The sequence below is a fragment of the Lipophrys pholis genome (assembly GCF_963383615.2).
Source record: "Lipophrys pholis genome assembly, chromosome: 15".
In the NCBI taxonomy this organism is placed as follows: Eukaryota; Metazoa; Chordata; class Actinopteri; order Blenniiformes; family Blenniidae; genus Lipophrys; species Lipophrys pholis.
This window is the reverse complement of record NC_137642.1, coordinates 14,865,017-14,878,468: the sequence shown is the minus strand read 5'-3', so window position 1 is coordinate 14,878,468 and position 13,452 is coordinate 14,865,017. Positions and strand designations below refer to the sequence as shown.

The 13,452-nt window shown below is 37.6% G+C and overlaps 1 protein-coding gene across 2 annotated transcripts in view; it reads right to left on the bottom strand.

The window, feature by feature from the left end:
- The window catches only part of lmbrd1 (LMBR1 domain containing 1), a 59,755-nt gene that overhangs the window by 24,571 nt on the left and 21,732 nt on the right, over positions 1–13,452 (bottom strand). For both annotated transcript variants that reach the window (XM_080481560.1, XM_080481561.1), the window contains exons 7-9: positions 11,903–11,976; positions 3,819–3,944; positions 2,738–2,890 (exon numbers count right to left, since the gene is read on the bottom strand). In XM_080481560.1, coding sequence (XP_080337686.1) covers positions 2,738–2,890; positions 3,819–3,944; positions 11,903–11,976 — 353 coding nt within the window. The remainder of the gene's footprint in view (positions 1–2,737; positions 2,891–3,818; positions 3,945–11,902; positions 11,977–13,452) is intronic.

The following is a 13,452-nucleotide window of genomic DNA, read 5'->3' as shown; positions in this document are numbered from 1 at the left end:
GCACAGGAAGATGTAACAGTCATTTTTAACTAACCTTGTAAACCTCTAAGCATGATACAGTGTGGGAGATGGGGTCCTGGATAATTCAGTAGTTACCTTATTTGCATTTTTTTAAATGTAAGATTTATTTTTGCTTTGTGGGAATAGAGTCTGACATCATCTTTTGTGTGTCTCCGTTGTTAACTTGATATCTTCAAAAAAGTACAATTTAGATCACAAGCTATCTTGTCTCATCAAATAACAGTAATCAGACATGTGCAAAAGTGCATTGATCAAACACGTTCGACTGTCTGACATATCCGTATCAATGACTACAACAAATTATATCTGACAAAGCATCCCTTCAGATAATTCCTCAATGATTGCTGCAAAGCATCAATTACAATCAAGAAGCTGATGATCAACACACTTATTTTCCTACTATTGTTGATCACATTGCTTTGATATAAACAAAACATATTTAACAAAAGAAAAGGAAGGAAGGAAGACAAAAGCGAGTAACTTCATTATGTGAACTCTTTGATGATTATAAAGTCAAATAAGAAAAAAAGCTGTCACATTTGGAAAGAGGCACTCTTTAAAATCAGAAGGAGGAGGCATATATTTTCATATCTTAAATGTTTGGGTGGTATCACTTTCTAATGAAGAGAAGTATATACAGCACAACGCTTCCCTCGAAAAGCTTGTTATTTGTCACAATTTCTTCTGTAAATGAAATGAAACCACTGAGTATTCAGTGAAGTTGAAGCACTTCTGAGCTGTCAGGTTCCATATGCTCAGTATTTCATTACTAGTGCAACTCTGAGATTGATATAAAAAGGACAGCATGTGACTGAGAAACACGAGAGCAAGTGAAATCACTTTCATCTGGCTTTGACACCAGTCTCTCGGTATACAGTAAATAAATCTCCCAACTCATTACAGCTTAAATTTGAGTCGGGGGACTGTCATTAGCAGCAACCCCCGTGGTTAAAGACAGACTGTTACAGACACTGGTTTAAAATGTTTGCGCAACCCTGCAGCGCAGAAAAATGCCTTAAATGAATAACAGTGGGAAGGAAAACGTGAACAGGGACAGTGGCGCTGGAAGTTGTCCTTAACATAAAAAGTGACCAAAACCACAACAGCTGCTGCCATTGAAAAGCTCTACTGTATATAAAAAGACTGAGGACGAATACTGTTGTTCCTGTGGGCATGAGGTGGATTTGTGTGCGTCTATGTAGCTCTCCAAGATAGTTTGCGTCATACAAAATGTATATGGGAGGATATGGAGATTATTGCAGTGAATCATCACAGTGGCACTTGAGCCAACCACATTAGTCTTCTCCTATCAGCTCTGCAGCCGGAGCACCGAGTGAGTGAGTAACAGGAGTATTGTCTGCATGGTATAACAAGGTGACAAAAATGTAAATGTGTCACCAAATGCTGATCAGGTTTTTAGAAGTGATATCGTAAAGAGAAAGATATATATATATATATATATATATATGAAATCTATTCAATTTAAAAAAGGAATAAGTGAAAACACAAAGGGTAAGATTTTAGAATGTTGAAGTGCTCTAGAGCCAATAGTCCCAAATCATTTCAAATAATAATAAAAATGATTATGGTTATTATGTATAAGATAGCCGCAGATGAGCTAAATCTGTCTTCTCATTAAGACAAATGTGTTATACTACTTTCATAACTTAGAAATTTAATGTGAGGAAGGCAGTACTGGGCTGATTTGTCCAAACACTACATAATTTCTGGGTATGTTACACAATCGTGCTGCTAATATGAGTGACAATAAGAATTACATATAATATTTAATTATTCTGATAGTGCCAGAAAAGGAATAATCTAATAATATTTTTTTAATTTTAGATTTGATTATGTTTGCACGTAACTTTGAGAAATGAACCGAAGAAATCTTTTGTATGTACCCTTTTCTGAAGTCCTGATGTTAGACTTCCTGGAACTATAATATTATGATTGGCCAATGCAAAGGTTAAAAATCATTGATTTTAAAGCTGTCATCACAAAGATGGGATGCGTATTATTCAATCTTCTGTATTTTGTCCATCATTGCATCATCTCCAGATGTGGGTCTGTTTATCTAGTGTAGGTGTCCTTAGAGTAGCAATGTTTTATGATCCCTGCTGTCCTTGAAACTCCAAAGGTAAGTCTGAATATCATCATAATAAAACTGCTCATGTCTACTGGTACTTTGGTTTACCTTGTGGGAACCATGATATCCTGCCTGACAAATGTAAAACTCCCTGAGAGACTTGAGAGTAAATTAGGTGAAGAGACTACCCATGGGAGTCAGGTAAATATGCAGTTGAGCAAAGTAGAACTGGAAGTAAATCTAGAGCAGTCCAGGTTAGAATTTAGAAACAAGGGAAATGTTCAGGATAAAGTAGATGAAATAAATAAATAAAAGCACAACATTTTTAATTTTCAAATATTGCAACTATTAAGAAATTAATCATACACTAAATATTGCAACTATTAAGAAATGAATCATACACTTTAACACGTCGTGCATCCAAAGCCACTTCTGCTCTAACAATAATTAAACCAACTGTGATTATTGAAACAAGGTCACAACAGAGGCACGGCGAGTAACTGTGTTTGTGTATTTTGCATTCAAAATACAGACATCCACGTGATTTGACTTTGTGTGGAATAATGTCCAGCCAGGACGTGTCATTTACTGCTGGGAATGGGAGCCAATTCCATAATGGAGACTCACCTTGAAAGGTCTGAGAGCACTGCCCACTTTAGTGCAGCAGTGTCTCTCTGCAATCTCCAGGTGTCTCCCCCTCCGCTGGAGGACCTGGAGTTTGCCCTCCAGCTCCTGCAGGTTGTGTCTATCCCTCGAGGACAGAGGACGTCCGTCTTTACACTGGCAAGCAGAACAACAAATAACCAAATGAATCAATACACGCATGGCCGGATGAATGTTCTCTTCTCATATAACATAGCTGGAAGCTTTATGAGGGTGTTTAAAGCAAAGCGCACAAATAATGAAAATATATAGGTTATTGACCTTCCTGGCCATTGTGAAGAATATCCATTAAGAAAAATCACTTGACATTTAACCCGGCATTTATAGTTATTTATGTCAACGTGTGTGGGCATACAGTATGTATCATTAAAATGCTGATGTCTGCATAATTCAGATTGAATAAAACTGATGCCAAGAAATCAGGAATGTTATATACAATGGGATAAAATCTCTCCTGTACGATTCTAAGAATACGAGAAGCTATATTCTTTACCCATTAAACAAATGTACTTGTGTTTTCCTTTTTGTCTACATGGTTTAAAAACTTGATGACAGACACACAACATTCGCAGTGCGTGTGTGTTCACAAGGCACAAAACAGGGAATGGCAAATCCACTGGTCATTTGTATTCAACTTGATGTTGCCACAGGCAACTAAGAGCATCTAATACGTGTCTTTATTTGTGTTTTTGCTTGTGATGCCTCTGTTTGAGAGGCCAGCAGGCACAATGCTAACTATACTTGTCCTCTGCAAAAACAGAAGGGCATAAAATCAACAATGGAAGAACTGATCAGATGTTGTGAACCGGTCATGTTAACTTACTAGTGAATAGCTGATCGTACAAACTGTGTCTAAGTGAAACGAAAGAACTGCAATTCATCGATCATGTTTAGTAAAATAAACATTGGTACAGTAAAGATACACACTTTGCTTTCGTTCTATGATACTCTTCTTTAACTCAATAATAAGCCGTAAGATAATTGGTACATAAGTCTAACTGTTATTGTCACGTCTGACTGCTTTGTGTGAATTGATGGCGCTCACCTTAGACTTCAGCTTTTCTATCTGGTGCTCAACATCATCAATGTCCTCTGTGTTCTCCAGGCGTTCGTACGCCACACTCCGTGTGCCTTTTATCAGATTCAAAGGCATAACAGACATTCCGTATGCCTGAAAGACAGAGCAAAACTACCATTATAATCACACATTATTGTCAGAGTGAGATGGCACATATGGCACGTGTACCCACCCACACATACCCTTCTCCTGCCGGATGGCGAGCCCACCACAACGTGAGACACGACAGTCAACAGTCAAATGAGGGTAAGTAAACGCACACATAGCAAATCATATAGTTCCTGGCCTCCCAGGCTGTCATTTTTGGTAGAGGAAAAAAGATTAAAATGGTGGAATCTATAATTGTGCTGAGGTTTATTGGAGAATGTGCTGCAACCATTTTGTGTGGATATCACTGCTTCATATCACCCTCATGCATTTACAGCTTAACAGTGCCCCCATGTGACAGCACTACCTTCTATCCAGGATTGAATGAAATTTTCATGAATATAATTTTAGGGGGCGAAAGCTGGGATGGACGCAGAGGCAACAAGGTGCCATCAATGTTGAATTTAACTGAATATATGTCTTTTTTGTTGTGTTTAAGCTAGATAGTAGATAGTGAATCTAAATAAATGATAAGAGTGTATGAATAATAAACAATGGCAGTGCACATACAGTATGGGATAGTGGTATTTACCAATGCAGACAAACAAGGACAGAAAAAAAAACAACAAAAATAAACAACTGAAGAGAGAGGGATTCATAAAGTGCTCTGAGCCATCAGTGGTCTTTAATCACCCTGAAAGAGGTTTGAACTTTAATTAAAAATTAGAGACATCTTCAATACCAGGAAACACACAAATCAATACAAATGAAAGTAGTAGCAACAGGGCAACGCTTTCTTTCAACCACTGTGCAGTCGCACTGTTACCAACTTGGACAAGTGCCATTTTATGTGTTCATAATAAAACAAAGGGCCCTTTTGTGCAAAGATACTCTTAACCCTGTCAAAGACACTGCCCTCTCTCATATGCTAAAACATCATAAATACATACACATACACACATATATATATATATATATATATATATATATTGTTTCATATATATATATATATATATATATATATATATATATATATATGAAACAACTTTTACTAGGTTTTGAGTGTTAGGTAGCATTAAGAAAAGCACATGGGATACTAAGTCAGGCTACACTATTATTAGTCTCTGCTGTGGATGTCTGCTATGGGCGAATGTCGCCTCCTGCAATGAATCATGGAGCTCTTAAGGCCAGAGCATGTCCCGAATATCAAACACACTCATAAAAGGAAAACCTGTCCCAGATCCCAGGAGAAACATTTCCTTTCCTCTCAAATCTGCAACTACATAAGAGAAAGAAAACAACAACAAACACACGCACACACACTCACAGGTGTCCCTCTGCTGGGTGTATATTCTTAGTGCTCACATATTATTGTATGCTTATTAAAGCTATTTTAAAACCAACTGTGGTGGATGATACTCGGATATAACTTAAGAGTCTTGGATAAAAATGTGTGTGTGACTTTGGGTGTGTGTGTTTGGTCGTAGGGGGATTTCAGCTTCTGGCTAAAAATCATTGAGAGAGTCATGTGCCTGCTGAGTGGGAAGAGGGAGAACGAGTTGGAAGTACGTCTCCTGCACAAGCCCCCTCTTTGTTGCTCTTTCTGCTTGTGATAAAGGAGCCAAAAAGAGAGGAGGTTGTGGAGTTTTCCCCCTACATCCTCCATACCTACTGAAAAAGAGAACTCAGCCCAACATACCTGTTAGAAACTGCTCAGCGCACATGTCGATTTATAAATAATCCCATTAAACAGAGCTAATCTATTAAGAGAGCTACAACTTAACACATTTCCATTAAGCCTACAAATTTGTCAGTGTTGCCACATATTCCTCAGCCATTTTATTAGAAAAGACAGTTTGGGGGCGTTGAACAAGATAAGCTGCAGAAACCTGATGTAGAACAGTCTAGTGCTACAAGTCATTTGAGGTAACAGTTACACCTTCGATTTTGAGCCGTGACAACTGAAGACATCCTCGCCACGTCTTGCTCCTCCATGTGAGCTTCAGCCAATGGAACAGTGTTTCAGTGAAATATTGACACTATTTTACAGTTGATAATGTGTCAAGCTTTGCACTCATACCCTCTTTTCTTAATGCCTCACTCATACAAGAACTTACCCAACCTGAAAATATTACTACAATGACTGGAAAAATCGATTATTCAAGGAGGAGGAGACAAAGAAACTCCATATGAATACTGGCTATATTTTATTTTCATATTTTTCTAAATCTTAAATTTAGGGCAGTGACGGCTTAGAAGTTAGTGAGGAGAGCCTGTAACTGGAAGTTTGCTGATTCAACTCCCACTGAGGGTCCTTAAGCAAGGCCGACAATGCCCAACTGCTCTGATTGCGTCAAGTTGCGTCAAGCCTTGCTGCAGCGACCCCTGGGAAAGGGAGCAGCAATTAGACACTTTTAATGACATATTATATTTAAGATAATGGACTGAACTGCTTAGATCAACCATTTAATGACATTAGTAAGTTTAGTTGAGGTTAAATACATTCCAAAGATTACAGAAGTAATGACAAAATGTATTTTGGGATCAGAACATAATGCTTCATTTGAGAAATGCATTACTTTTTAAAAACTATTTAATTAACCAATAATCCTACTGACTATTTATTTATTCTATATTTCTTTAAATTTAGGTTTATCTGATTCTTAACACAAAATTGATGTTACACTTGGTGGCTTTAAAGCTATTTTCAAAATCTTGTAGTCTCTGAAATATTTGGTATTCTTTTTACACTTAACTAGTAAAATTAGTTTTCTTGTCCTTAACCTGCATGATTTCTGCTGTATAAATGACGTTGATTGATGGATTGTTTTGCATGCGAGTCTTGTATAGACGGAAATTACTAGAGATTAGTCACCCATTACACTCTTCCATTGTATCTATGGACTTTTTGCAGTATTCTACTGGAAATATGGACTGAACCATTGTAGAGAAAGATGGGGGAAAATTCATATTTCAAAATGTCTAAAGGTACGATTTTATGCATATGATTGGCATTCAATCATTTTATATACTTTGAATATATTTATATATAACAAGGACAAAAGTTCCCGCCTGCATGTGGCCAGAACTGCATAGCATCTGTTAAATCATGAAATCACACTTTGAGAAGCAGAGCACAAACTCAGCAATAAACATGATTAACTTCACATTAAGAGACATAAAAAAAGAAGGAAAAAATCCAACCTTGGCCATTTCGAAGAAGCTTTAAAGACTATTTGTCTCCTTCATGGTCAACAACATTCAATCTTCAGGGAATTAGATACATGGTGTCAAGGACACTTCACAGTCTATTATTATGGTTGATTTAGTTGTGGCCTCACAGCAATTGTAACTTCATTACAACCTATTTAGAGCCATATTGACATGTTAACATGTTTACAATCAGATGTAAATTATTGAATGAAAACAACGCGTGCAAGAAAAGCAATAATTAGAAGGAGTATGTATGCTTGGTAAAAAAAATAAATAAATAAAAGTTCTTGTCAATACATCAAGCTGCTACTTGCTGTGTACATTCCTGATCCTGTTACATGACAATCTAGGTATTTGAGCCTTTTACCCATCCAAAGAGCAGAGACGCCTTCAGCACGATGGCCACTGTTGTTGTGGGGTAGGTAGATCTGAATGCACAAAATGATCATGAGGCCCCTCAACACACCTGCAGTAAATTATTTAAGATATTTTTCCCATGATAAGTTTTAAAATCTGACTCAATTCAATTTAATCATAGAGTGCCATCTAAAATAATTTAACGTTCAAGTAAAACATAGAGAATAAAACAAACCCCACAAGACCATGAAAACCTGCAGTAGAACTTGAGTCAAAGGTTGAGACAATTGGATTTGAAGCCGCAAAATACCTCAACAATAGATGGAGGTAAAGGATACTTTCCAAACAAAAGCATGACAAAGTGGACTTCTTACAGTATTCAGAATTTGGATATTATTGTGGATCTGTCATAGGTGTAATGATTTTTGCGATGCAGTGTATTATTTGAAGTATTTGCGACATATGTGCTATCAGAAATGCTTACATTTTCCCATTTGCATGTTCAATTAAAATCAATATACTTTTTTTTTTTTCAAATAAAATGTAAAGTCCATCTCATCCACTCAAAGCACCAACCTTTACTCGATGGGAGCACAAACAGCATGATGTGGTTACAATGTGGGAGGCTGTGGATCAGTTGATAGAGGAGGATGTTGTCTATTAGCGAGGTTGCGAGTTCGATCCCCCATCTCAACCTGCTGTAAGGGTCATTAGGCAACACGCTGAAACATGAATTGGTTCCATTGGAGGTCAAGCGTATTGCATGGCAACAGTCAGGATTGGGATGCCAGAGTTTGCTTAAGTATTTGAAAAAAAAAAATGCACTATATAAGTCAAGTCAATTTTACTATTTATAATGACAGGAACGGTTAACTAAAAGGGATCTACAATTGGTGAGGTGGAGCTGAAATGTAGATGTAGGCCTCATACTATATATATATATATATATATATATATATATATATATATATATACTGTACTATATGTTAGCAGATAAAAGTACGAAGTAGAAACATTGCACTCAATAACTAATGGGATCCATATTAATTCATCTGTTCAGAATGTGTAAAAGTGAAACAATGAAAGTGCCAATAAGTTGATGTTCAAATATTAGCTTCTGCAATTTGGTCCAGCATAACATTTAACTCCTACACAAACTACATAGGTCACAAATGACAAACCATTTTAATGCTGCACATTTTGTACATCTACATCTCTAACAAGAAGAAAACCAATGTTTTTGTGGCATCCCTCCAACTGCAGACGTGAGGAAGCTAAGCTTATCTTAACAGTTTGTAGGAGTTGCCAGAGCTTGCCAAGTATCTCTTGCAGTTATTAAAAGTGAAACATTTAGCTCATGGAATCGTCGATACAGTAAAAAAATGAAATGAAATTTCCAAAAAATTATTTAGGGGAAAAAAGTTAAACTGGGTTGAGGGTTTTCTTATTTGATAAGCAGGAGCACTTGTCATACACTGACTCTTGTGTCATAAAATTAATTATTCTTAAGTCTATATCACTTCAAATGGCAACCATGTTATGCAAAGGCCTCCTGGGATAGAGTAACAGACTTCCCACGGTGCCATCAACAATCAGTGGTGTGTGAATTTCTTAAGTTTGACCCATCAGTGCTAGTTTGTTTGAAGTAATTGAAGTTACAAAGCCTATAACAATAATTGATGTCATGCTTATATACTGTAGTTGTTGTCTCATACTAGAAATGAAATTTATGTGAAACATTTGCTGATCAGCACACCTGTATATATAAGTTAAACCACAGGCGTACATTTATAAGTGCATATAATCATACAGGTTGCTTAGAAAGCCCGTTTACCCAGGTCAATCTCACGGTCTGTGAATACATCAACAGGCATTAGGGCTACAAAAGAAAGACTCGTGAAAGTCATTAATCATTATGCTGGCCAGGCTTTTAAATGAAGGCAAAGGACTTTACATGATGCATGAGTTTCGAGATGCCTCTGATCAGTCTCATCTTGTCACTGCTGGGTACAATCACGCACTGAGTGCAATAACATAGAGGGAATATGCATGCGCACAGCACAGAGTGAAATGGCATGTATTTTCAATAATTAGCAGATGATTGAGGTATGCAATAATTACAAGCCTTCAAATTTCTTTAATCATTTTCTTTTTTTTTTTACTGAGAAAACAACAAACAACTGCAAAATAAATAGCTGAGTAACTAGTATGAAATCATACTTAGAGTGTGCTAATAGAATTTGTTTGGATAAAACTTATGTCTGTACTAAAAGATTTATATAAAGTAATTATTGGAGCTATATCTCCATCTGTATATCCAAGTGTTTCCAGTTAAAAATGCTTCAAAGTAAAAGGGGATGTCCACACATCCAATTGTATGTTACACACCTGTAACAGCGATCAGAAGCCCATGGCGCTGCTGCTGATGCTGTTGTTGCAGAAGCTGCTTATGCATATCTATTGGTTGCAAAGTTAGTGATCACCCTGGAGTGCATAGTGAGCCATTAGACATCAACCACAGTTTTCCAGGAAGAGAAAAGTGGGCAATATGATGAGAAAATACCTAATCTGAGTAACATTTTTTGACAATTCCTTGGCACGGAGTAAAAGATGAATACAGAGTGTTTCACCCAAGATAAAAACTGGGGTAAATGTAATCTTCATTTGGTATATCTACATCATCTGCATAGGCGATAAGAAAACTTATTTTCAAGAAGAAGCAAACATTTTAGCTTTCATTTGGAATTGGACACCAAATGTAAAGGTACTGAAAGATAGTGTTTGCTTGTGGTGCATGAAACTATTTTGAATATGAGTATGTGTGCACAGGGAAAAAACGAAAGCAAAGGACACAACCTACGATCTTCTTAATTTTTTCCTCTCAATTTTATGTGCTCAAGGCAGCAGTGTTATATACTGTTTACGTCACATAGCTGCTTGCATTAACAGCAGAAGGCCTTGGTCCGCACAGCGGTTGGTGATAAATTTGCACGGGAGTCATGGACAACATTCCTGTTGCTCACAGAGCACATGACTTGGATTCCATTAAGTTAATCAGGCTTTGGAGTAACAGATAGTAACAGATGATAAATCACACAGATTCTTGGGGAGGTTGCCACAAAGAACAGTTTTCCTGCTTGTAGTTATTAGATACACACATACAGCTGAAGTGGGGATCGAGAGAAAGATAAAAGTGTGTCTGCATTCAGTCAGTGAAAAGAAAAAGGAAAAAAAAAAAAAGAAAGGAGGGGCAGCTGCTGTTGGTACCCAAAGGCTCGATTTCTTTGATTGACTTCTTCAAAACAAAGAACTTGAAAAACAAGCACACACTGGGGGTTTTGACTCCCACGAGGCATACGCAGCATCCGTAGCAACATAGGCTAACACTAAATCTGAGCACACTTCCATCCTGAAAATGTACTCGGTAATTATACGCTCTTTAGTAAAGTGTTGGGGGGGAAAGTGAGAAAACAGTGGATAAAATCCCAGCTGAGATGGATTATATGTCCTAAAGGGAGATTGTTTCTACAACTTACTTGAGTAGGTTGTGTATTATTCATTAAGGGCTCCACATTCAATTGTTGTGTAATTTGTCAAATAGAGACTCTTTGAGCTCACCAGAAACGGTAAAGATTAACACTGCCTGTCAATTTACCTCACACTCGCTGGGTTGATACCAAAGTAGTATTTTTCCCAGTAGACACTGCTCTGTGTTACTTCACTCTGACACAGGCGCTACCAGCTCCAGGGAAAATTCACAGTCTAGTTACCAAGATAACAGCTATGACAAATGGACAGCATTAACAAGTCAATTTTTATTTTTGTGATCGAGGAAAAAAAATGAAAAACCGCAGAATGCTGAGGGTATCAAAATATAGGCATATATTAATGGACACTGAGGTAGATCTATATATATAAATAGACAGCAGATAAGTGGTTGATAAGCCTGCAAGGAGAGCCAATACATCATGCAAAAGTCTCATGTGCTGAGGTGAAAAGACAGCAGTCTGGGCAATTTGAGCAATTGAGTGCCAGCGCTCTAAAAACCACAAGGCAATACGAATTTTGAAAGGCCACTTCATCATTAAGGCTTCGCAACCCAGAATATGGGAATCCATTTGTGCACAAAAACTTAAAGAAACTACACTGTCGTTTAAAAAATATATTTTAGAGCATACTGTTAATGAGACAATATTCTGTTCAGTCTCTCTCCACAGCCGCCACAAGCATTTTATAAGACAGATGCCTCAATGACCACAGATCTTATTGCAGGGAAGAGTTGGCAAGATTTGTATATCGCCCCGTTGGATGATTACTTAATTACCATACAGACATATTTCGCTCCAATGGGTATATAAAACAGCACCGGCCACGTGTCTCAGGTCTCTACTCACCGTGTAAGTGATCACTGCCAACATGCCAATCAAGGTCAAGGTGCTGATGGAGAAGGACAGCGCAAGCAGGCCAGCTGCAGGTGGAAAATCAGGACAGCATTTAGAACACTTCAAAAAGAGGTACTGAGTAACTTTGAACCATAAGTGCAAACAACAAATTTCACAGAGAGTGTGTTAACGATATTTAATTTAGGTGTCTGTTACAAGGTGAAGCCATGGGGGCTGCACACTCAACTCAATGCAAGAATATCCTATATTTGAGTCCGTCAGTTCTGTGTGGAGTTTGCGTGTTCTTCCTGTGCATAGGTTTTTCTCTGGGTCTCCTCCTACAGCACATGTAGTACCGTCTGTCTCCCTGGTCACCTTGTCGAGGGTGTACCTACCGTTACTCAGGAGAGACCCAAAGTTGAGCCACTAATCCGGCTGACATGTTTTGAGCAAGATTAACTTTCCAACTCTCTTCTAAACTGTATTTGTCAATAAGGTAATGCAGAGGTTGTGGAATGTTACTGTCACACTGCTGTAAATAGTCCAGTGGAAAGGTTTCAAACAATTTGACCATCTCATTACATTTGGAAACCTGTCACTGCCTGTCATTTACTATTCATTTCAAAAGCGCCAGGAGTTCATTTTGTTTATTTTTTGGTTGCAAATGCCAAAACTTCGCAAAAAATGTGTGTGTGAGTGTGTCTAACGAATCCTACTGTCACCTCACATTTGCAATGGAAGAAATTGCCATCTTCAGTAGGTGTGATCCATGGTATTTGATGTGAAGCTTTCTAATGTAAGTAGACAGAATCTAAGAACAGTAGAAATGTTCTCCATCTCAAACTATAAATCGGTGAAAACTGTCCAAAAAGAGCATTTGTATTTAATTATTCTGCGTAGTTGGGAAAGCAATCTATAGAAAGAAACAGTGGATCTGTGCATGAGGACTTTCTCTGGAGGCTCTGGTTGAATGTTGAATGAAGGGGGTGAAAAAGATTGATAAATTGATGGATGAAAGTTTGAGCACACACAGCAAACTTTAGATTAGAAAATGTTTCAATTCTGTGGGAAACTAGGAAATTCAAAGCAGTTCACATCTATTTTCTTGGCAAATCCCGTGTTTGGGTGGGAGATTTAAACAAACGCTTAATATGAATCTGTCGTGGCGCCTAATACTTCCCCTAATCACTTTTATTAAACATATAAAATGTCTTGTGTGATTCCCCAAAACTTGCAAATGAACAATCTTAAATCACTGTATTTTTCTAGATGAATAATTCAGTGTGTTAGTTGAGTAGAAATTGTCAATGTTTTTGATGTTTTGCAGGGGGGGGGGGGGGGGGGGGGATGCCCCAGGAAAATGCTTAACCTCAAACAAAATAACAAGCCGAGAAGTGAAAGAAATTTAAGACTTGATCACACTCAAACACTAAACAACTGCACAGCTGATGTTACAGATTGTAGCCCATTATCAACTGCAAGGATCCGTGTCTGTGGTAATGTTCTTAAAGGGAATAATCAGGAAATTAATTATCTTGGAAGCACCAGGGAGCCATGTCATT